Genomic DNA, 26,989 nt, shown 5'->3' with positions numbered 1-26,989 from the left:
CAAACAACAGTACAGCAGACCTTGAAGAAGATTCTGATAACTAATGTCCATTGAAGATTTACCGAAGAGTGTGTTTCAGCACACTGAAGCTGATCAAGAGTATATTGATAACCGAATCTTGTCTCCGTGAACAGTAAACCACGCCACGTTACATTGACATTTCAACGTTTCACACAGAGCCCATCACCCGAATCAAACAACGTGAACACACCAAGGCAACCTTCTGAATCAGAGGATTCAGATTCTGATTTGCAACATAATCAGAAGTTATGATAGTATGCCAGGATGGGGATGGGGGTTCTTATACTTGCGTGTATATTTCCAGCCGTGTACCCACTGCATGTAGCAATACCTCTCCCTATTTCACCTGATAGTGGTTCGTTCCCTTCCTTGGAACTTGCCAATGCCACAGTCCAAGTTGCACTAGAGAAGACTGGACCTACCAACGTGAATGTCAGCTGGTTAGATACCAAGGAGGAGGAAGAAACTGCCCTTGGTGTTTGTGTGGACTTAGTGAAGAGCAGCAATGTTGACGTCTTCATTGGACCTCCTTCAACAAGGAGTGAGTATTGTTTTTTCCATGTTCTGAACTAGTGAGTGAGTGAGTGTATGAAGTTTTTAGCTATATCACGACAGGGGACTTCAGATAATGGCATCACACGTTGTACCCATGTTGGGAATTGAACCGGGGTCTCCGGCTTGATTAACGATGGCCTTAACCACTATGCCACACCGCAGCCCCCTGTTCTGGGTTAGACTATATCTAATATTATATGGATTTACAGTTCCTGTCGATCGTCAGATACAAATAAATACATTTTGATGTTATATTACAAAGTGGTAACTTCTGTTGTAGCCGTATGATAGAAACATGACAAATATTATTTCTTTCCTGGCAAAGATACGAACGGTCATATTCTGCTGACCAGTTTGAACCAAACCAGAATTAAACTGTCGTATTACCCCAATGTCTTCTGTTTAGAAAGTGTATGCTGAGACTGGGAAAATTAACTATTGCCTTGTAGTCTATTTGACTGAAATAAACCTTTTATCTGCAAATACAAGGCCATTTAACATATAAGTATGAAACTTGTTTAGTCCCTTTTATTCAATAGAAGAAAGAACAAAATTGTTCAATGGGAGAATAATCACACATATAATTTGTTACTATCTATCATTTGGTTTGAGGATATGTCTCGTCAAATTTGATGGAAATTGTTGTTTGTGAAACGTTGAGGTAGGCTTGAAGGAAAGAGCAGTTGCGGACTTTAGGTTAAGACAAGTGCGTGTTCACAAATTACAGTCGACTCTCATTAAATGTAAGAGATCATTCAGTATTGTACTTAAAACTTTGTGAAATGTTCGCGTCAAGGGATTTAGCTGATGGAAAATTGTGTGACATGAAGGGAAAATGGTCCACTGGTAAAATAACAGCTATATATCGACGAAGGTAAGAATAAAATAACCATTCTGTGTTGTACATGAAACGTTGCAAATAGCATGAGTTGTTGGAATATTGCTCGGCCTGAAGGAAAATTGTTCATTGGAAAGAGAAGATGAAGATTTTATGTAAAAGAGGTTTATGCATGCTCATATCATAATTAAACTCGTACAGTCGACTCTCATTACAATATATATGAGCATTCAGTGTTGTGCGTAAAACGTTGTGACATGTTAGCATCAGATTTGGAAGATCAGTTGAAGACTTTATATCAAGAAGGGCAGATACGTGCTCTTATAATAGTCAAAATCATCAAATCATTTCTGCTTTTGACATAAGTGTCTTTTGGTTGTACAAGGTTGTCTTTTTCCCCCAGTTTTATTAATTATTAATGCAGCATTTCACGTAGAGATAATAATAGAGGACATTATTGTCGTCACACCATCCCATCAATTATGCTTTTCCATTTGCATTATTTCGATGGATGAAAAACTAACGGTTGTACCGTTCATATTAAGCGAGGTGATTCGCATTAATTCGTAATGTAAAGATGTTCTTCAGCCATTATATGTCTGATGTGGAATGTATTATACATGTGTATGACGCAAATACTATTCCTGTCAAGACAGCACGCATGATATACATACATGTGAATCAGTAAAGCTCATCCATTTATTACCTCCGATATCACAAGCGTCCTTTTCCTTGAGGGGCTAGAAGATTAATACTTATCATGCAACATATGTCATATTTGGGATTTCACTTTCTTAGTAAAGTACAAATTCTAGTACTTTTTTTCGGTTGAGTCCCATCCGGGATTGGCGGCTGACTTTGTGTGCTGGCGATTAGGTGCCTGACTCTGAGGGTGCGGGTTCGAATCCCGGATGGGACTCAACCGAAAAAAAGTACTAGAATTTATACTTTACTAAGAAAGTGAAATCCCAAATATGACATATGTTGCATTTGACCACTTTCTAAATGGCATCGTGTAATCAATACTTATCATGATTTATCCTATCGGGTACCCATTTTCTTCTTGGTGATTATGAGCCATTTTAAACAAACTCATTTGTCTGAGGTGAACTATGTGCTTTTTGTGGGACAGGACTGAAATGCTAGGAGCTCCCAGGAGTCAAGCTGCCAAACACCGTTACCCATCCCAGGGCTCTGCGCACTTAATGGTGCTTAACTTCAAGTGTGGCCTCATGTTAGTCAAGTGCGTTTGTTCAAATTTGCCTCTCTTCACCTAGCAGAAGATGGATGAGTGAGTAAAGATTTCAAGATCAAGATAGTTTCGGCCCGCATAGGAAGTATCATAATTACATTCAGAATATACACAGTAAACTAGTGGAGAAGCATAATAGCATTGTGAAATTAGTTATCAGAAGAATATCAGATTCAACAAATGTGACAAGCACAGGACTAATTTTACATGAACAGACTTGTCTTCTGATAACAAAAAAATTAATTAATGCTTCCTTAGTCGGCTGACACAAATATTTCTGTGGAAAATACCCCTTTCTTAAACCGACATATGCAACACGCTTAATAACAGATGATATTCGTCTTCCATATTAGATAAACAAATCAGGCAAAATTCGAAATGTTTCAATTGTGACTGCTTGCCACCAGTGTTTATCTTTGTTTCCAACAATGTCAGGCCAAGTGTAAGTCTTTTAACTCTGTTTCTGTGTTTCTCGTAATGTGTGATAGATATCTGTCAGGTTAAATAAGGTTCCATTGTCATAAGTAGTTCCTACTGAAAGAGTCTGTTGCACGATCCCGACGGTACCATATGAACGTAGATACTGGTCACGGATTTTCGAAAGCAGTAAAAGTCAAAACGTAGGAGGATATCAAATAAATCCTGAAATGGTCCTAATGTTGGTAGAATCCACCGTTGCATAATTGATATTCTCCCTCTTTATTTTCCATAGTTACGAATGACATTTTCAAATACAATGAATAATTTGCTTAAATGGAATAGATTCATACATTAACTAGCAATACACAGCAACACTCCGGACATATAGTGAATGAGGGATTGAGTTTAGTTTTACGCCGCATTAAGCAATATTCCAGCTATATGGCGGCGGTATACTGGTAATCGAATCAGAACCAGACACTCGTGTTGTTGACAACATCCCGATGTATGGCGATCCAAACCACACCTTACACACAGGAGACGTGAGGAATCGAACTCGGACCCCCATCGATCAAGCAAGGGTGTATACCTTGGTTTGCTCGGTAATGTATTTCAACACGTGACTTGGGATCACTGAAAGGGGAAACACTGCTCCTCAACGGATATGCATTTCTTGAAGAACACTTGACTTTACAATGAAGTGCCAGAATTCTGTCGACATGAATCTGACCTTTGACCACAACAGCTACCTAGGGGCAGGTAACACGTGATAACACCGCTTGAGGGATTCTCGAGTTGCTAGACGCGTCAACAGGAGATTACAGGTCACTTAAATAACAAATATGAAATGTGACTTGATGTGTAATGTTTAAAGAAAGTTGAAATAATTATGTATTTTTCGAAAATACTCTTCCTGAAGAGTGAATGAGCCTAGTTTTAAGCTACTTTTAGCAATATACCAGCAATATCACTGCGGGGGCACATTGTGTCCATGTTGGGAATCGAACCCGGATCTTCAGCAGGTGCTTATGGTATCGGATGGAGAGGTTTAAGCTTACAGTAAGATTGAGTGAATGTTGTTTTACGCCGCATCCAGCACTGTGTCAGACGAGACTACTTCCATATAATCGACCGTGGTCAAAACGTTCGCTCTTGACGCCACACAGGTGAAGTCCATTTCTGATGTCCCTCGCCGTGATGAAAGCTGGAACATTGCTAAACAGGGCTCACTCATTCACCCCATATAATCGACCGTGGTCAAAACGTTCGCTCTTGACGCCACACAGGTGAAGTCCATTTCTGATGTCCCTCGCCGTGATGAAAGCTGGAACATTGCTAAACAGGGCTCACTCATTCACCCCATATAATCGAATCGGAAACAGAATTCAGTGACTGAAAAGGAACAGTTTGCTGATCTAAAGTGCAGTCACCCTTAAATCATTTCTCCTCAAGAGTTCAAAGTACCGATTGTGTCCCATTGTGTGAATTGTGTGTTCCACGACATTCCCCGCCACTTCGGGGGTTGCCTTGGCTTGTATCTTCCATGCCGATAACCAGTATCCACCCATGATACTCTGGAATGTTCAGATTTAATAGATAGTTGACACCTTCTGCCTCTTTGAAGGGTATTGGCAGCTAAGTGTTTATTAACATGGCGGTTTAAGACCCCTTACTGCGGAACACGAGGCTATCAAAGAGTTTTTAAGACCAACAATCAGATCTCTTAAAGAGGTCTACGTTTTGGGGAATATAATTCCCAGATTCATATTCGTTCAGATGTTTTTGTTGTCTGTGTTTAATGTTAAATCTTATGATCTTAAAGTTTAATAATGCAAATGAAAGACAACTTTTGACAACAAAATGAAAGACAAAATTACTATGGTATAGATATTAACAAAAAAAGTAGCCACAAAGTACCCATAGAATGAGACAAAGCAACATTAACATAAAGAATCCAGTCAGTTTTGTTCAATAGTTCGGTTCCAAATATGTATAAAATCCATTGCCTCATTTTCACACAATACAATGTTCTAAAGCACAGCGGTGTTCCTTTAAAGCAATGACTTTACACTGCATCAATCTTCTTATCATCATCAGGAGAAGACATTTATGGTAATAAATACAAAGAAGGCGCTTGTATAAAATCATAAGAAGCATTTGCTAAAGTGCACTAAAGGGCAAAACATGGAGAAAAAAAAGAGAAAAAAACATGGTACGAAACCAGCTGCACCATACGCATGTGTTCATGAAAAAAATACTGATGGTACATTGTGTCCGTGGGAAGATGTAAGGACATCTCGTTTCGGAAGTAGCATCCATCACAAACACATGCAAAGGAAAGACAACTTTTAACCTAGTAATCACCGGAACAGAAGTCAAAATAAGGAGATGCAATTGATACTGGATATCAATGACACAAGTCAGCAGAAGAAGCTCCACTGTATTTCGTGAATATGCTTCCAGAAAACAACTATAATTTTCCCTGGTTCATTTCAGTGAATATGTCTAATTTCAAAAGAGAATTCTATGATTGATCATAAGCACTGAGTGAAACAGGCATTAGACATTACCACTGTGATTGTACACACTCGATGATTATATTTGTTTCCAGTAACATATACGCTTGTCAAGAGAAGTGAACGACCACCCAATTCTTTCTTTTGTATTAAAGTTAACGGGGTGATCCTTAACTTGATACTTTTTTCGAGATCTATACTAATAGTAACACGTGACGTGTGTAATTCAAATAACCGATCGTTTCTGTGAGTTTTTAACACCACTATGCCAAATGTCGTTATTATTATAACATTCATCTCAAATAATACAACACGTTAGAACGGCATAGACTAAACGACATTATTCATTTAACCCTTTGCCAAAGCGAATTTTATTATTCCGCTTTGGAGATTTGAGACGTTCTTAAAGTGCCCATACAAACAATCCCCAAATCAAGATAAATTTTATCTCTCTTGCGATTTGAATGTCATTTAGTGTGCGAAATAGCCTACTGTACAAGAGGGATTAACTCTAGATAACCTATCAACATAAGGGGTCCAAGGCAATACCTTGTCGCACCCCTGATAACGCTATCAAACATAACGGCTGTGTTAAACACTTGACGTGACACTCACAAGTAGTATCAGATTTTCAGACACTAAATAGACGCAATCATTCTAAGAAACTGCGCTGCTACTGAAACCTTGAAAAATAAATAGCTGATTTTAAACCTAAGTGTTTGATGTGATGAAGTTTCTGTTTTGATGCATATTCATTGTATTTGTGAGTGACAAAAAATTGATCAGCATACATCTTTGAAACCGTGCAGCAATTTTGTATAAAAAATGCAGGCATGTGACATTTTGACATATCTTAGTGTTATCGACGTTTCACTATTGAATATTGCTGGTTTTCCCAAACGGCGATAATACGAAGCTTTTTTCGGGGACAAAATATGCCGTGATGTCGGAATCTGATCCCAGTAAGGTGTGTAAAATTGAGTCGGAATACAATGACAGGTTGATTCCGTGCATTTTTTCTTTAGCCACCTTTCTTTCCACTATTGACGCACAAGGGTTTCATTCTTGAACATTTTTATTGCAAATATTGTTGAATGTTGCTGAAAGCCACAGGTAACAATATTATAATATCTATATTTTACCAGACTCATTTAATTTGGTTTAAGAATTTGGGTGGTGAAAAATGTGTCCGGAAGGTAGAAAAGAGAAGAAGGATTATACCGGACTGTTTTAATCATCTGAAAGTTTTATGAGATTGGTACGTTTTAGAAGAAACATATTATGTCGATCTACATTTACACAAAATATGTTTTAGATATGTAAACAATGTTACTGTCGTAATTCTGATTATACTCCACTGAAGTTTTATGGGTTTTTTTTCCGCGGATACGTAAATAAAGCAAAACAATGGTGTAAGACGTAAGGTCTTACAAGAACTGTCAATAATAGAGTCAGGACGAGTGAAAAAGTCACGGATATGAGCAGTCGTGGTATTTTGAACTGACCCGTTCTCGGTAGTCGCCTCTTACCTATTTATGGCAAGCATGAGCTACTGAAAACCCGGTGTCATGACTGAATTTCAGTCTCTCGTTCTTCCCTTTAGACCAAATCTGTTCCTATTTCTGATAATAGTCATATCTGGATTTATTTAGCTCTAACGATTTATATTTCCCAGGTGAGAACTATTTTACCTTACCACTAAAAGTGTTTTAAGGACCACTGGGAGGTGTGACTGTTATACCTATGTGAAGTTGAAACTCGTAGCTACGGAAGAATAAGTGTTTCTTAAATACTTCCGAGGCAGACAAATAGGCACACAATGAATATATTTTCAGCTATCAAGATGGTTGGCTATGTTGCATCCTACTGGAACATCTCCATGGTAACATGGACGCCGATGAAGAACCATTCTTTGCCAGACAACGACCGTTTGAATTTCGACAGTTTGTATGGCACGTATGAAGGCATGCTGGAGTCTGTGGCTACGGTGCTCTCACACTTCGGCTGGAAACACATAGGTAACTAAATGTTAACCCAGTTTATATACTGTTGGAAGAGAGGGTTGTGAACACAGTGTAGAAGATTACATACGCCTATATTGTGTATAGCATTTATCACTTTTAGTGTAAACACAAAAAACAATTTTAGATTCTAAGCCATTTCAAAGGATTCCGCTAAGACCAAGGATCACGAAACTTCGGACAGCATATAACCTTTCTTGAGAAGTATTGGTCAAGTCCTACCTAGCAATAACGTTTAATGCTTGAAGGGTGCATTTTCCATTTTGAAAAGAAATTCACAAGTAGCTAGCACAGTGTTAACAGCCAAAATCTATAACGTTGCCGTATAGTTTAGCGATTAGTTAATGAAACAGTAACAGCAATGATGACATTTCCGAGGGGATGTCAATACGTTTTGAGCCTTGAGCATTTTTCATACCCAGGTGTCACAGCCTATGGTACGACATTGAACCTTGGGGTGTAGCTGATGTGATATATAAGTTTTGGTATCTTACTCTCAGAAGTTATTGAACAGCTCACATTGACAGAAAGAGATCCCCCTCATAGCAGTGAAAATGAATAAAATTGAGTATAGAGCAGTAATTAAGTTTTTAGTTCTTGAAGGAAACTCGGCGAAGAACATTGAAGAAAGGCTTTCAGCAGTTTATGGGAAGTCTTCCCCTTCATCTGCTACCATCAAACGATGGGTCAATGAATTTAAGCATGGCAGAGGGAGTCTTGAAGATGACCCCCGTCCAGGTCGCCCAACAACAAGCACTAGTCAGGAAAACATTGACCGGATGCATAGACTTGTGCTGGAAAATCGTCAAATCACACTCCACGAGTTAGAGGAGACCACAGGCATTTCATACGGATCCATCGAGACCATTCTTAATGAACATCTCGTCATGTCTAAGGTGTGCGCAAGATGGGTGCCAAGAATGCTTACAGATGAAATGAAGCAAACAAGTGTCACCATAAGCAACTCCATGCTAACCAGATACAACAAGAATCCAGAAGATTTGCACTTTAGGCTAGTAACCTGTGATGGAACCTGGATCCACCACTATGATCCTGAGAGCAAACAAGAATCCATGGAATGGAAACATGTCACTTCTCCCAGGACCAAAAAGTTCAAAGCCTCCAGATTAGTGCAGAAGGTAATGGCGACAGTCTTCTGGGATAGCAAAGGCGTCACATAGATTACTTACCAAAAAGAAAAACAATGAATGGGGAATATTACACTAACTTGTTGAGGCAAGTGCGACAGTCAATCAAGGAGAAGCGCCGGGGCAAGATCAGACGTGGTATTCTTTTACATCAAGACAATGTTCCAGTACACACCTCTCGCGTTGCAGCCGCTGTTGTCCAGGAATGCGGGTACGAACTCTTGCCGCATCCCCCCTACTCTCCAGACCAGGCACCAAGTGATTACCATCTGTTCCCAAATCTCAAGAAACACTTGCGTGGTCGTAGATTTCAGGATGATAATGAGCTTATTGCTGCTACTGAGGCTTGGTTTGAGGACCAAAATGGCGCCTTCTACAGAGATGGTATCAGCGACTGGCAGAATAGATGGAACAAGTGTCTTGACTCACAAGGGGACTATGTTGAAAAATAAGTATGGTTCATACCAATATTTTATGTTTTTCTATGCAAGACTCAAAACTCATTGACATCCCCTCGTACATGGATTAGGCATCAAAAACAACTGGTTACTTGACACCTTCTTTAGAAACAGTCTTGTTCCAAATATGTTTACCCCACAGTGTATGGGTACCCGCCAGGATCAGATGAGAGTGTGACTGCCAACCGTCTAGGACTCCTAGGGCAGCTTGAGTTGTATGCTCCCAGGGGAATGAAAATGAAATTCAAATGCACATGACCCACTCAGGATATTAACGAAGTGTTTTGAGCCAACTTCGGAAGGTTCTCGATATCATTTTATTGACTGACATATTGTGCCTATTTCAGGTTATATTGGACATACGTGTAGTACATGCACTGCCTTTTTAACAGCCGCTATAGCTGTCTTCCCGAAACACGGGATAGAAATCGGATACACGGCGTCCATAGCTTGTCATGAAGAGTATATTGAAGATAAACTTAAAGTTCTTAAATCAAAAGCTTCAGGTAAGTACAGTCTTCATGAAGGTGCCAGTTCCAACTGAGATATCGTGAAGTTCTAAAAAATGGCAACAGGATCTCATTGGAGCTGCAATACTAAATAAACACTATTAAGAAAACGGTCACACCAAACCCAAGGCTGGTGTCTTACAACGTCAAGTACTGATTTTGTTTCAGGGTGGGTTCTAGATTAAAAACGACATTCATTACCAAAATATACATGATATATCAGTCTCAGTAACGTACAGCATCACTGTTAACATCAATAAGTCGCTCTATGGCTGAATCTTTGATCAATGGCTATGATCGAGGGGAAAGGCGCCTTTTAGCAGGTGATCTGTTTTCTAGCTTTTCATAAACATATGTAAATAAATAAAAGGTGACTGGGACTTGAACTTTGTAAATCACTCCCGTCAGTATTCCTGTCTGGGCTAATTTAAGCACAGTTATAACGGAGACTGATGTAGACAAAATGCACCACGTATTTTTGTAGATGAAGGATTATATAGCTTGATATCTTTACAGTCATTCTAAGCTGCATACATCTTCATCATCACGATCGGTTTCTGGACGCCGCACACAATGCGGGCATGGCCTCAGGGAATCATGTATTCTTGAATTGGTGTCCAGATCCCCATGCTTGGGTTCCATATGGAAATGCTGCTGTACAAACGTATTCCAGCTGTTTGCTGCAACTGGTTAACTACGATGCAAACTATACAAAATATAGAGAATTCTTCCACCGAGTCTTTGAGAAGGTGCCCAGTCGATACAAAAGATGGCCATCGCATATATCACACGTGTCAAAGGTAAGCTTTCCTTGGGGATGTACAAACCGTCAGAAGACGACCAATAGCAATGTGGATAGCTCCGTAGCTATAACTCCATAATACCGTAGAACGCCAGGAACTTGAGAAATGTGACTGTTTATTTTACCATCATTCAGATGTTCTTTGGCTTCATCAAAGTGATAAAGGTTTAAATCATGTGTAACTTTGAGCTTACATCCTAAATCAAGCTAACCAACTGCCAGCCAAAAGTAAGAGTTCCTCCCGTTCCCCCATTTCAGATGAAATTTATTCATTGATATATCACAACACAACAATTACAATGTGACTCTCAAAAGTAAGTAAAAGACCCCAAATTAAGTGTAATATATAGGGTTGAATAGTGTTACATCTGTTAATCTGCAGTAGAAAGAATATGGGGGATCGGAAGGAACCTTTTCACAGCCAGAAATGTTAACGAAATGACTATCCGGCTACAAGATGAAATGGCTTCATGGAAAATACCACTTGTTATTTTACTGAAAATCCAAGACATCTTCTGGCTTTATGGCATCATTCCTGTAACATAACTGGTCGTTGTGGTTCTGTGTATGCAGTTGTGGTTGTGGTTGTCTCTCTCTCTCTCTCTCTCTCTCTCTCTCTCTCTCTGTGGTTGTGCGTGTTTGTTAGTTGTTGTTTTGTTTGGTTTATATTTGTTTGGTTTATCTTCTACTTGTATTTTATAGTTGAGGAGTCTTCATCACAGACTGGTGTAGTATATACAGACTTAACTAATTTCAGTGTTTCTTCGTACAGAACCATTGTTGCATTGACAATATGTCTCTATAATATTGCATGGATGGTTTGCTTTTCTTGTTAAGTGAATTCCTAGAAAAAAGTCCCCCGTCGTCCTATTTGTTCAAGCTACAGATATGTTCCTCATTGTTTTTTATAGTTCTTTATTATTTGCCTTCAATGTATATAAGTATTCTGTTGGTGATTCTGCAGGGAATCATACATTATCTGCCGTTTCTACACGACGCAGTTGTTTTCGCGGTCGATGGATCTTCATCTGGAGACAATTATACAGGTGGATGATTTCTTTACTAAGTCTTCCTCCCATTATTTGCTTCATGTTGAATGTGTTACATTTTCTATTGTTGAGCATAACAGTCAGTAGTGTATCAGATCTATTAATACTGTAAGTAAGTACTGGTGGTAAGTAGAATATAGACACACTTTATGATTAACTTGTGTATTTTGTGAGTGCGCCATTTCTATATAGATTCTTGCAGCGGACCAAGCTTGACAACGACACTAGAATCCTTATCAAAATGATATATTGCAGTAAATCGATGTCCATCCACAGTACTATTCGCCTTTTTGCAACTATTTCTAGTCAGTTAATAATTTACAGAAGCGCCGCCTGTGTAATATAAATAGCTAGAAATCCACATGTCAACTGTGTCTTTAATACAGTAACAGTATTGGTTTACAATTTCTCTCTGCAGACTCACGGCTTCTCACAGGAACTATACACAGCGTTAACGGTATCCGCTCTCCAAGACTCTCTGTGTTCCATTTCCAAAACAACCAAACAATGGAGGTGTTAAGGGTACAGAGGGGTTCCAGCCTTCAGAAACTGGACAATCTTGACTGGCCCTGGGGCAGACTTCCGGATGGCCAAACACCGTGTACCGGACCTGCATGTAACGGTCTGTACTGTACAATACAGTTACAACGTACTTAAGGGAACTAATTGTAGCTCGTTATAAACTATATGTGTATATGAACGTAAAAAGAAATAGGAAGCGAGTGGCCGGAGTATCCGTCTGTTCGTTGTAAGCGTATTTGTTGCAGACTTAGTTTTCATCATAAATGCATGTTTTTTGCATAAATGCATGTGGGTCGATAGCATAATGTGTTCTTCCTATTGTGAGTATTGTGTGTGCGTTTGTGAGGTAGTATGTATCCTATTCTAAACAGTGCTGATGCATACATGTTACAGACGACGACAACGCTGCTGTTGTAGCCGGGGCAGTCATTGGTGCTCTTCTTGGAGCAGCTTTAATTGTAATTGGTTCGTTTCTATTCAGGTGAGATTTCCTTCAAATGCAGGACTATTCACGCACATTTAAGAATGTCACATACTTGATTATTATGCACCAGAGCTGAGCATGTAAAGTCACTGCACACTATCGTTGGTAAATATATACGTTTTATCGCCTAACTAAAGATGGGCCATTGTATAACACCGAGTATGAGACATTGTTCACACCAAGGATACGTCATTGTGACACATCGTGGTTGTACCATTGGTGCACATGAGTACGTGTCCGAGTGACACGAGTTTGTATGACGACCGAAGAATGCGATGGTTACAGAGAATGCATCTTTGGTCACGCCGAGAATGTTTGATCATGACACAAACATTCCATAAACAGTTCTTGAAATGAGGTTATTTTCAAAGCTTAATTTCTGTAATGGGTTAACCGTGTTATGCTATAACATTCCTACGATTGTTTCTGTAATGGGTTAACCGTTTTATGCTATAACATTCCTACGATTGTTTCTGTAATGGGTTAACCATTTTGTGCCATGAAACTCTTACGACTGATTCTGATATGAGTTAACCTTTCACTATGCTTATGGAATGGATGGCCCAGTTCTGTAAGGCTTCCCCGTTCAGTTGCATCCTTTACACCCGTGACAGACCTATGACCTTGGGTTCGAATCTCGGTTCCCCTTCAGGATTGTTTACGCTATACCTTGGTCAACGAAGTGGTCAGCGAGTTTGAGTGTGAAAATATCCGTATATGCCGCTTTTTAGCTTGGGACAGCGTCCTTGACCTGCATCCGAATGATCATATAAATATCATTTACAGGCGTTAAACCAACTATAACAACCCACTATATGCACTGCATTTTGTTGCAGGAAGTCTTTGATGAAGAGAAAAGCAAGCAAGGTGTGGAAGGTGAACACCCACGACCTCAAAATGAGACGAACCCGAGTTAACCCTGCGAATGTCGACACCAATCCAAGACGCAAACTTATGAGAATGGTAACAATACCTTAACATTTCGAACTTAATAGCTAAACAGTTTTAAACAATTACAAAAACACTTGATAATTTTCACCTTTCGCCCACCTTGGCGGTATTTGAGATTTCATTTCTTCCACAGACTACTATATACTTTATAAAGATTTACAAACAATGCAGAGATGTGTTATGAGATGTGTTATGCTTGGGGATTTGGTTTCATATTGATAACAAATTATTCAAACAAAACCAAAGGTCTGTTACTAGAACCGCTGTCGATGAATGATTGCTCTGACAACCTTCAAAAGAAAGATTTAATTGTTGAGTTCCAGTTATGTATAGTTTTCAAATGTCATGATCATCACGTTCTTTCAGGAAACACGGGGTACACTTGGTTTAGGCTCTATTACAAGCCTGGACAGAAATATGTTGTTTGCGCCCATCGGAAACTACAAGGTACGTTTTAGCCTTTGTCGACGTGCAGTCCATCCTCAAGAGGCGGAAGGGTCACCCAGCAGCAACAGCGATCACTCGTCACGCCAAAGACCCGACTTCTATTTCCTATTTCTGATGTCCCCCGTGGAGATATTGCTGGAATATTGTTAAAAGCGGTGTAAACGTAAACTCCCTCACTCAGTCTCATTCCGAAGCATGGGGATGTGATAACCATAACGACATATTTTCTTGAGACGTTTTACTAATTATATGTTTACTTTCATTGAACCAATAGTAACATGTATTAGTGGAGCATATATACAGGTTAGCTGTGTCTTCTTTTCCTTATGTAATAGCGATTATGTGTTGACAGGGTTGTGTTGTGGCCGTGAAGAAAATACGACAAGCACAAGTCAAACTGACCACAGAAATGACCCAGAATTTCAATCTGGTATGTTGTTTTACAACTGAGTTCCCAATTTCTCTTTAACTCTGAAATAAACTATTATAAGCGTTAATTTATCTGTCAACGAATAATAAACTTTTCGCTGATGTCACTTGGCCAAGTCTGCGTGGGCATAAACAACCCAAAACCGTTGAGTCGAAGATAACGGGTCCTACAAATACACTTTGAGTTATCCCAGGTTCGACGCAACCACAAAATAATGACCCAAAATGCAGCACCCATGGACTAAGCACTTACTTCGATTCAACCTTTGATTTTGCACACATCGACGTGTGACTGTTAATTTGAAACTGTGCTTGACGGTTTGTCGTAAATTCCTGATACTGACACTATGGTGATTCATGAACATGGGCTTTTGATAACTTTGGAATGAATTAAGAAAATATTTTTCTTTCTTATGTACAGGTTAAGGAACTCCAGCACGACAATCTGAACCAGTTTATAGGTGCCAACTTGGACCCAAATAACAGTTATCTTCTTTACAAGTACTGCAATAAAGGAAGTTTACAGGTAGGATAGAACAACATAAACATTTCATGAATGTGTCAGTTATTTAAACATACGGCTGTAGTGAGTGCTACAACAGCATTGTATATGTTTGTCGATGACAACCATATAGACGTTGAATAAATGACTGAATTGAGACTTATGCCGTTGTTATTAAAGTTCCATCATGCCCTACCACAGTACAGGCTCTCAAGTGCATATTCTAGAGCTTAATGGGTGCCAACTATGACTAAATTGAAACTTAAAGGGTTGCGTCCCTACAAAATACCCTCTCAGTCACCTTACTTCCACAAAGTGTACGCTCACAAATGATGGCCTAGATCACTCACTGTACCTCTTGGTCGTAAGTGATCCGGCCAGTCTAGAAACAGGTCATGTGCGTAACAGCCTACTCTGCTCAAGTGGGGGTTGTGGATTACCCTTGCAACTACAGCGTTGGTGCGTCACTTTCCTGCACAGGGTTTGATTCATCACTTCGTTACAATCGGTGGGACCTATTTCTCATACCCTTGCCTCAATATTGCTAAACGCGGCGTAAATAAGTGAAACCAGGTTCCCATATTGAAACATCAAAAGATATGAGTGACAAGGTAGCACAGTAGTACAAAACACCCTCTTGTCTGATTGCCCACAGCAGTACAAAATGTAACGCGCATTTCCACTGATACCGCCATGGTACTGCTTGGATATTGCTACAAGCGGCGTATAACTCTTCGCATTCTTTCACTCATCACAGAACCACATAAAACAGATGGATGGTAACAGTGACTCACAATATGTATCAATCGAACATCTTTCTCCGCAGGACGTTCTTGAGAACGATGACATCAGCCTGGACTGGATGTTTAAAATGTCATTTGCAATAGATCTATCCAAGGTAAGTGTCGTTATCACTTCTTCTACTGTTCTTGCTCCTTCCATCACTACTGTACTACTGTATTTATAATAGATCTATCATAGATGAGTGCTGCAACTACTACTACTACTACTACGACTACTACTACTACTACTACTTTCCTGTTACGACTACTAATGCTGCTACTACTACTACATATACTGCTGCTACTGCAACTCGACTTGTGTTAAGAGGCCACTAATGGGATCGGGTGGTCAGACTCGCTGACTCGGCTGACACGTGTCATCGGTTTCCAATTGCGCAGATCGATGCTCATGCTCACTGGGTGGTCTGGTACATGCTCGATCATTTACAACCCACCGCCATATAGCTGGAATATTGCTGAGTGCGGCGTGAAACTACTCTCACTCACTCATTACTGCAACTACAGCTGCAGCTGGTACTACTATTATTAGCACTACTTCTACTGCTGCCGTTACTACTCTTCTACTACTCCTAGATGTACTGCTGCGATTTATAATGCACCTCCTGAAGCTACTGTTGTTATTACTACTGCTACAGCTGCTACTAGTTAGTTAGTTAGTTAAGTGTTCTTATATAGCGCACAAATCAAACTGCAAGGCAATTTCTCTAGGCGCTAGGTATTTTACCCTCGATCACCGGATGTCAATCTCAACAGCACATCGTATTTCAATCTCAACTCCTTGGGGAGTATACAACTCTTGCTGCCACTAGGCGCACCGAGTTTATTGTGGCTCTCTCATCTTAACGAGGTACCCAATTGACAGCTGGGTGGACTGGGACACATAGTCACAGCACTTTGTCCAAGTTTACTGCTCGTTGCTGTACCCGCAACTAGGTGTATGCACGTGTTCATGTGGCCACCATCTGGTCATATACCAACGGATTCGTGGGATCTTTTATGTGCACAGGGTTGTGTACTGTACACTAGGGGTTGTGACAACACTGAAAGAGTCTGCACACAAAGTTGACTCCAAGGTTTTTACACGCGGCCACAGGTGGGCTCGATCCCGAAACCTCAACCTCGCTGGATCACTAGCCTGGCGCCTTAGCCAGCTCGCCCACCGTGCCCCGCTCCCCCCCCCCCCCCCCCCCCCCCCCACCCACGAACGATAATACTAGTATTTCTGCTACCAGTACCTCTCAGACACGTAGAGTCAGTGTTGTTTAGGAATAGTTCACCCTCATTTCCTGCTACCTTCTCTTACCATGTTTTGTGATATACGCTGTTTCTGCCCAGGGAATGGAGTACCTCCACAAGAGTCCCTTAAAGTCTCATGGGAACCTCAAGTCAAGCAACTGCGTTATTGACAGTCGGTGGGTTTTGAAGATAACGGACTTTGGTGCTGTCACTCCACAACCAAAAGAACTCGATGACGACATGGGGGAACACGAGTTTTACAACAGTAGGGCATTAGTCGTTAATCTTGCCTAGCTTTCGCATGTGTTTGTGAAGAGTGCAAAAATGTGCTCACCCTTTCCAAACGTCTGATATCAGCACTATTTTTTATTTAACAGTGGTGCATAAAATATTGTTGATATCGAACAAGGGACACAACTTTTACAACTGATTATTTTGAATATAGAGTCTTATCGCTTATGTTCAACAGAACCAAGAACTAAATTAAGATTGCTTATTTTATCCGACCCTACACAATATCTAGTGACTAAACTAGTAATATAAAATGCATGTATTTAAATTATTCTCCTTTGGATATATCTATTATTAAGGATGCGTTTTTCAAAATGTGGCGATTAATACCCATGTTTGGTGGAATCTATTGACTGTGCCGGTGAAATAGGAAACGAAAATGCAAATGCGTTACTGAAGTGAATGAACACAATCACCGAGAAGAGATTTTATTTCATTTGTTTTCAATATGGTCCCGAAACCCAATTAATCCGAGAGATATATGAACAAGAACACGTCTGCTTAACGCGTGTGGCATAATACCGATATCAAGGAAGACGCAAGCAGAATCAAATAAAACTTATTTAAGTGATTTAAACAGATTCAAGTGATTCAGTTAAGCTGAGTTCCTGGGAGAGCCAGCCACTTAATCGGCAGGACACAAAGTCTGCCATCTAACCCACTCAGCCACCACGACTTTCAAAAGACAAGAAATGGGAAATCTGGTAGTGTAGATCACGTACTTTGAAAGTGTGGGCACGAAGAATTAACTCAACTAAAAGAAGTGCCAGAATCTACAGTGTACTGATATATATAGGTTATCACGCGAGTGTGATTTGGGATGGTTAATATCCTGCATTGGGAATATACATTGTATTTAGCGAGCCTTGGCGAGCTAAATACAATGTTTAGTCCCACAATCACACGCATGTGATAACCAATTTATCATACAATGGCATTCTTGCTTTAAATTTAAAAAAGAAATGTGATTTCATTTGCCACAAATCATGGAACTAAACTTCCTGAGATGTGCCCGCATATCTATGACGTCACAAATATGTACGTAGTAATACAAGCAGTTTTCCACTGGTCACTCATTTGACTGCGTTACGTCATGTAGTGCCCAGTCAGCTTTTATGTTAAAGAGCGTATTGTTGTCAACAAGTATTAATTTAGTTGAAAATTGACAAAATACATGTGTGGAATTGGGAAAATTTCAGTTAACCTTTTGAACATCAAATGCACTTTAATGTTCGCGTGACATTGTGCACTTGGATTTATATGCCGTCCTCTTGCTGACACTGTACGGTAAACTGTTGTGGGTATCGTCGCCAGCCTATGGATTTCTATCTTCGCTTTGTAATCTACACCATATATCATAACCAGGCATGCCTTTTCAGGGATCAAAGCACTGACAGTACCGTGGCCATGGCCGTCTGTCCTCACACGATCACCGACTCTTGAAGCCACATTTCTTTACACTCTGAACGTAGTCCTTAAAATTTATGACCTATGACCTACATATTACCTCTCTAATTTGCATCGATATCAGTATATGACCCCAACGGATATTTTCGGCTTTTTCCTGCCAGGAACACTACCCATTGTATGATAAAGTGTAATCCCACACACAACAAGTGTTATATTTTACCATTTTCTAAATGAACATTGTGAATTTACAAACCAAGAGTGTTTAAGTTCCTAAACCTCTATGGTTTCAGGACTGCTGTGGACAGCCCCAGAACTACTCCGCCTGGATAAACGTCCTTCAAGAGGCACACAGAAAGGGGATGTCTACAGCTTTTCCATCATTTTCCAGGAAATACAATTACGCTGTGCTCCGTACTATTACAACGACGCGTCACCCAAAGGTAGAGAATTTATCACTAAAGCTCTGCTCAGAGATTTCTCCGAGGTAGCATACGGATTTGCAACATTGCATTTTCTCTCATGTTACATTCTTAGGATGTTTGTGTAAGTATAACCATATATAAGTTATTAATTCAAATTTTGTAAATCGGGGTGCGCAGATAAACCATTAACGTCTTATATCCATTTCGATGGTGCTGCATTCAATAAACATAATTGTAATAGAGAACACGAAACATTACACCTGCAGCCACATGAGATCATAAAACCCTCACCCCGTAAAGATCAGATTCCGAATTTGCCTGAACCCATGCTTATTATGGGAAGAGACTAAAGGGATCGGGTGGTCAGGTTCCATGACTTGGATGACCTTGTATCCCAACCGTGTAGATCGATGTTAGTGATGTTGACCACAGGATTGTCTGGTAAAGAGTCCACTGTTTACAGAACGCAGCCATATAGCTGGAATGTTGTTGACATACACTACGAGCACACGCTTGAGTAATATAAACAACCCAATTTCCCACCATATATTCAAGCTTCTCATATTTTTGCGAAGGACATATCATGGAAACATACTTCTCAAATGGACACCAACATCTCGTTTTTTCAGCAAGCGATTTTTCGACATTTCGAAATATAATAGTGTATTGGATATTGTTTCCGTCACAGAAATCATCAGCAGAGTAAAGGAAAGGGGTACAGAGCCATACCGCCCGAACTTCCCGGATGATTCGGAGATCCCAGAAAAGGGCATCATGTTGATGACGTCATGCTGGTCGGAAGTGCCAGACCTCCGCCCGGACTTTCATACAATTAGGAAGAGGCTTATCGACATCAATGGCGGAAAGTTAGTGAATAATGTGTTTATTTGTCCAGAACCTATGACACTCATCAGCAGCGCTCAAGTTTCAACTTTCATAGTGTACGCTGCTGTATTTGAAAGCAGCAAAAAGTAAAAACAAGTTAGTTTCAGTCTTTTTTAATGGCTGACAGGAAGATTGAAACCCAGGTCAACACATGCTTGTCGTAAAGGGCGACTAACAGGATCGGGTGGTCAAGATCGCTGACTTAGGTCACACATGCCATTGTATCCAAGATCAAAACGCTGTCGATCACTAACTTGTCTGGCCCAGACTCTGTTTTCTACAGACCGCCGCCAGATAGCTGGAATATTCTTGAGGTCCGCTTTAAAAAACAAAGAAACAAAGAAACAAAATGCCCACTTCTATTTGTATATCATCGTTTAGTGGAACAATGTCGATTGTAGGTTATTATTGTTCCGTGGATATTTGACTGGACTGATTTGTCTTTTCTTCTAGGAAGACGAATATACTGGACAACATGCTGAAGATGCTGGAGGCTTACAGCAACAACCTTGAACAGCTGGTGGCGGATCGGACAGAGGAGCTGGCTCTGGAGAAACAGAAGACGGAAAGACTTTTGTACAACATGCTGCCTCCGTGAGTATCCGTGTGTTCGAGACGGACAGACAGACCGACTGACGGATACATATTCCATTCCTCGATTGTAAGTTCTCATATGTAATATTAACAACTGACAAAGCCCTTTCAACATCTACAAGAAATAAGCGACAAAAGCAGACACACAGCTATCACTAACTATTGAACGTTGTTGGAATCACTATGATAGTTTCACCGACATCAACCATGAAGGGTGATTATCTGGATATATACAGCTTTTTTATTGCGAAAGGCGACGTTTCAACATACCTTCTAATGCTAGTGTCAAGCATGTGGCAAAAGGTAAGATCGCCTTTCACAGTATACAACTTGTATATCAAGTGATGCTATCGTCTTTTTTCATCACCCCAGCTTCTCAAATGCCCATCAAAAATTAACAAGAATAGCTCTGATCAATACGTTGCGCGTAATGATACAGTTCTAACCGAGTTCCCTCCCTTCTTTCTGCTCCAGGTCTGTTGCCAACCAGCTGAGGATGGGACAACCTGTGATACCGGAAACATTTGAAGAAGTCTCCATATTTTTCTCTGACATTGTAGGGTTCACTAAAATTGCAAGCCTTAGCGAACCTTTGGAGGTTAGTTTCAAGCAGGATTAGTACAAAACGCTTCCTTTATCTCGATGTTCGAGAAGTAGTATTCAGTTGTTGCTCTGATTCTGGATATCAAACAATTCTATATGACGTGACATTAAACTCGTAGAAAGAACAAGATGTGTCTAGCTGTGCACCGAAGAGAACCTAGGCTGATGTTATGTCTCAGGGACACACATCAGCACAGCGAGATCTGTCGTCGACTACAGGGCCACACTCGTCTCATTGTACTTGTTACAAGTAAATTAAAATACGATGTCATTAATGTTAATATATCCGATTTGGTAAGAACAAAAATATTATTATTGTTATGTTTTTTTCAGGTAGTGGACTTACTGAATGACCTATATACGACATTCGATGGAATCATTTCCAAACACGATGTCTATAAAGTGAGTTAACCAGCTGTACATATAGAGACAATAACAAATTCCCGATGTTCACAGACTGTTTTTTTATGTATAGTCTCCAATTCCAAAATAATTTTGTCTGATCTGATGAACACATTCCCAATGCTCAAAAATGCCATAACGTTTATAGTTTTTTGTTTGTGATTATCAAGAAAGCTTTGAGGGACCTTGAAGTCACTGTTTTTAAAATGGCCAGGAACGTACCTGCCACGTTTTCTATTCTTGTGGAACATTGTCGAGCACATCGTGCTGAGGCCTTTGAATCACAAACACAACCACAGGACACAATGGAGATATAAATATTGTTATTTAGCAAATATATACCGTCAGATTTCCTCGTCATAGGATGTTGTCCCTCTCTAGGTGATGTGATCGATTACCAAAAGACACTGGCTGAGATCACTAGGACTAGAATGAGTGAACTGTCAATTATATCAAAGGAAAAATAATAGTTCCTCTTTGGGTCGTCATCTTGTTTACCCTAACCGCTTTCCTATTTTGTTTTTGATCAGGAATCGTTTGGTCCAGTAGTTAACCATCATAAAATAAAATAAAATAAAATAAAATAAATGTTTCTCGGGCACATTTGTTTCAAAAGTAACGAGAGCGGTTGGAGATTTTAAAAAATGTGTGATAGAAGAAAGGGCGACGCGGTAGGAACACATTTTTATTTTATTTTATTTTTGTTGTCTCTATGAAATGCAGCTTGGGAAGTTTAATTTAGCACGTGTTAATGAGTTGTGGATTCAGTCACACTCGTTCTTACAGACACTTCTTCTTATAGCGGAAAGTATTTTTTTAAATGGCAATAAAAGTTGTTACGCACAGAAATAAAAGTGACGCGCCGATACCCGAGAAACATTTTACTATTTAATTTGGCCTAATCTATCAGCAAATTCATCTCCAAAACTAACGATACAATGTTTCATGATCACATCAGGTTGAAACAATTGGCGACGCTTACATGTGTGCAAGCGGGATTCCTAAGCGAAATGGTAAAAAGCATTCTGGTGAGATAGCCAGCATGGCCCTAGACCTTATCAGCGCAGTCACCAGCTTCCGGATCCGCCACATACCGGAAGAGAAGTTACACCTGCGCGCAGGCTTACATACGGGTTCCTGTGCAGCTGGTGTTGTTGGGCTGACCATGCCGAGGTATTGTCTTTTCGGAGACACTGTCAACATGGCGTCAAGGATGGAATCCACTGGGAAAGGTTCGTGAGATTTATTGCAATCGTGACTCATCAAATTAGAATTGAGCCGAACGAGACTGAATTTCCCATGAATATGAATTCAAATTTGCCAATACAGTGTAACGCCTCTCATGATCCACACCGTTACGTCAACAGAAATGAACTGCGTTGTGCTGGATTATTATTAAGGAATCCGGATGACAACTTGAACGACATACATGTCATCATCATCATCATCAGCAGCAGCAGCAGCAGCAGCAACAACAACACCATCAGCATCACATCTTATAAATACTAGTTCACCTGACCTTTAGATAGACGTACTGTACCATCAAGGCATCAGCATATCCTGAGGGGAAAACTAAGGGATCACATGGAAGCACAAGTGTTCCTTTATATACTTCCAGGTTTCTTCAGTACAATGATACAATCGATACAATGCTAGTGGAGGAACCTGGAAAAAATAAAGGAAGGCTTGTGTTTTCATGTAATCTCTTATTTTGTTCCCTCATTATCTGTCCACAAATCAGTATGTTTGTTTCCGTAGCTTTGCACATACACACAAGTGCGGACTTCAACACGGCACTACAGGAGCTGAGGCAAGGTTTCATCACAGTTGAACGAGGGCTGACATCAATCAAGGTAGGATGTGCATGTGCAGAACATCAAGATGTCTGGAAAAAAGTAATAGTATGCTTGGTAACAATATCATGCCATAATTGCAGATTTTCGTTTTAAGCTGGAAGTTCCCTTTGATGTACCTACTCACCTTGCAACTGGAAGCCAGTCGTCCGCTATTTTCTTGCCCTATGAATTATTTCACAAGAGTAACGAGGACTAAATGAACTTAGGTTCAGTATTATTCGTGACACTATTTTACTGATGTAGCACTTGAAGTTAGCTCATGCTAAGTATCATTCGTCACACTGCTATACTGATATAGCACTTGAAGTTAACTCATGCTAAGTATCATTCGTCACACTGCTATACTGATATAGCACTTTAAGTAAACGTAGACTCAGTATTATTCGTTATACTGCTATACTAATATAGCTGTGTAACGAATAATATTGAAACTAAGTTTACTTACACTGATTTTAGGATATTCTGATGTACATAGTTATTGCAGTCTTGAACGTGCAGGTTTCGCAGCCGCAAGGAATTGTAAATAACCATCAAAACATATTTGGGACAATAAAACAGAAATGTGCTGGAATATAAATATGTGTGCACTACAAAGGCACATCCTATAAATATACACGTTTTATGTGATCCATTTAAATACAAACAATCATCACTATTTAACCAACTTCTAACATAAAACATGCGGCTTAACGATGCTTTGCTTTAATGGTTAAGCTAGAACACCAGAAACGGGCTTTACATATTGTTCACATGGGGAACCGAGCCCTGTCTTGGGTATGATAAACGAACACTGTGGCTTTAAAGAACAAACAAAACAAACGATAGCATTTGTGTTTTGTTTTCTTATAGGGGAAAGGGACCCACAAAACGTTCTGGCTTGTTGGGAAGACAGACTACAAGAGGCCTTTGCCTGAATGCATGATCAAGTAGGTGTCATCGTCATAGGTCGAATTCGTCCGGGTGTCCACGGCGTATTTTGCAACCAGTTTCATTAAACCCGTGCCTTCAGTGACTACGTTTTATGCTGTTTTTATCCCTATACCCACAATATCAGAGGACATCAGTTCATAGAAATATGTTACAACCATTTTGTAGATATTATCATTCATATAAGTGACATCTGCCCCCAATTCGGATTGCAACACGATCCTTAATCACGCAGAGCCTCATAAGAACATATGGACTCAATGTTCTATGTAATATGATTCCAACGATATCATGGACATGCGTTTATACATATCAAAACACTGGTAAAGTATTAACCAATTGTCTGGACAGGCTATTTATATGAACTATATAGCAAATGCAAATTCACACTAGAGCAAGGAGCTCCTGTTGGAGGTCCTCGTTTGACAAAGTCCTAGAGAACTATAAGTACCGCAGCGTCATAATTGACCGCAGCGTCATAATAGATTATTGGTATGTGTGGATGCGTTCAACTCCAGTTTTCTCTAACCCATTCCAGAGTATCCAAATTGAACATAAAATCTAAAAATGACAGTGGCGCTAGCAACAGCGTTACCATCGGAGGACCCAAAGTCTCGGTTTACTGTCGAAAATTCATGAATCAATCCCGTTAGATATACCGCTTGGTGTCATTGTGCACTTTTACCTCGATATTTCCGTTGGATTTCAGGCTCCAGAAGTCCTACGAAGAGGAGTGTGACTCTCGAGCACCATCGCCTTCCGGGAACTCCCTCGGTCACGGCATGTTCGACTCCATGTACAGCGCCGTCCTCAGAAAGACATCTATCTCTATGTCGAACTTCTCCGACACGTCAGATATAGGAAGTGACATCGCAACGGATGCCCAGTCACAGGAGGGGGTATTCACGGACCATTTGACACTTCCGGACAGACCAGTAATGGAAAACAAAAAGCAGCCCTTCCAGGATCGAGACCTTGATTTGAACCGCATGAAGTTACCCCCTTTGGATAACGTTGACAAACTGCTGAAGTCCGACATAAGTCAGACCGATGACGATAGAAGTCAGTTTCAGCCCAATGCCAGTGGACATAAAGTTGCTTTTCTTGACTCTGTAGGGAGCGGAAATATACCTAGAATTGAAATATCGTAACCTGACCATCATGTCCAACTGCCGAATGCATCTCAAACCTCGCTGTCTGCTTTCCTGTTTCACAACATTTTAAACCCACGTTACATTGTGGAATGAAATGAAAGGAATAAGAAATGATTATTCGGTTCACATGGTACAGGTATTAAATATGTGTTTTGAAAGTTGAATCTGAGTTTCAACAAATGCTTCTAGTCTAATCATGTTTGTCTAATTGTTCGATCAAAGTCAAGTCAAACTGTTTTGTAAAATATGGTTTCCAAAGACATACTTTCTTGATCGGCAGTTTATTAGTCACTATATGCGAACCTTACAAGGTTTGGAAAAACAAATGTTAGCGTTTGAATTGAGTTTTAACAACGATGAAAGACTAATTGAAACAATTTTACAAAAAAGGTTTATTCCTTTATTGAATTCGATTGTTTGTATGATAGACATTGTTTATTTTATTGTTTTTTGCCAAATACATATAACCACCTGTCCACTATTAGTATAGTGACGACCGCCCCTGTGATTGAAACGAATGTGGAACCTCTGTGCACCGTATGATCAGAAACAAATACGCCAAGCAAGAATTGTGACATTGTGACCCAATAATAATTATTACTGAATTAATAACAAAATATACAGAAAATACACACTCGTAACAGCAACTGAGAAATAAACACAAAGGTCTTTTACATGAAATATCACATGTCAAATTAGTAAGATTTTCCCCGTACAAAACTATCCCCACTATCCCCAAGATGAAAGTGAGAGGATTATCACCCCAGAACGTTCTTTTGGGTTAAACGATAAAAAATACAGAAAATCAGGCTTCTCTCGAATGAAATCATATGATTTGTCAACGTTAAGGGTGGTAGCTGACGCACTATATTGACATCCCGTCATTGCCTTGACCATCCTTGGCGTTTAAAAAGGTCGTATTAGTGCTGGTAATCACAGGCAGACGATAGCAAGGACAATAAGGCCACATAAAGTGAGTGTGGTCAAACCAAGCCCTCTTATTGGTCGATACTTGCTATTGTCCGCCATTTTTGTGTCAAGATCGTTTAATTGAGGGTCAAAATCGGCTTTCAGTCGAAGTAGAAATAAGATTGACAAACTTTATCGATAACAACTTCTTTATTACGATAGTGCGACGTATCGGTACAGATTCTTGCACCGTAAGAACGTACCTAATCTGTACCGAAACGTCGCACTGTCGTAATAGAGACGTTGTTATCCATAACGTTTGTCAATCTTGTACTCTCCAACTTCTAAAATGCCACTCAAAGAAGTACAAAGAACAATAAAGAACTGGTAGGTGTCATGAATAGTGATCAATATGCCAATCACCCAGGACTATGTTTAGATGAAGTTTTAATCGATTGCATGCTATGGTAGCGCAGCGATCGGCAAAGCAAGCGGGTGGGGTACACCGAAGTGTCGGCCTTGTCGAGATATATTGTACTGTTAAGCGTTTCAAGTCGGGGGTCATAAAAAAAA

The 26,989-nt window shown here is 40.0% G+C and overlaps 1 protein-coding gene across 1 annotated transcript; it reads left to right on the top strand.

Moving 5' to 3' along the window:
* The first annotated feature begins 285 nt into the window (after positions 1-285).
* Positions 286-26,989, top strand: LOC137281478 (atrial natriuretic peptide receptor 1-like). Its single transcript, XM_067812727.1, has 22 exons — positions 286-562; positions 7,438-7,620; positions 9,577-9,735; positions 10,255-10,529; positions 11,505-11,586; positions 12,008-12,211; positions 12,505-12,592; positions 13,432-13,558; positions 13,913-13,993; positions 14,346-14,423; positions 14,844-14,948; positions 15,751-15,822; positions 17,063-17,228; positions 18,955-19,104; positions 19,775-19,952; positions 20,425-20,565; positions 21,040-21,163; positions 21,502-21,570; positions 22,529-22,802; positions 23,329-23,423; positions 24,276-24,352; positions 25,063-26,989. The coding sequence occupies exons 1-22, from the start codon at positions 286-288 to the stop codon at positions 25,502-25,504; spliced, it is 3,447 nt and encodes a 1,148-aa protein (XP_067668828.1). The 3' UTR covers positions 25,505-26,989.

The sequence above is a fragment of the Haliotis asinina genome, chromosome 1, assembly GCF_037392515.1.
Source record: "Haliotis asinina isolate JCU_RB_2024 chromosome 1, JCU_Hal_asi_v2, whole genome shotgun sequence".
Classification (NCBI taxonomy): domain Eukaryota; kingdom Metazoa; phylum Mollusca; class Gastropoda; order Lepetellida; family Haliotidae; genus Haliotis; species Haliotis asinina.
This window is presented reverse-complemented; position numbering and strand designations above follow the sequence as displayed.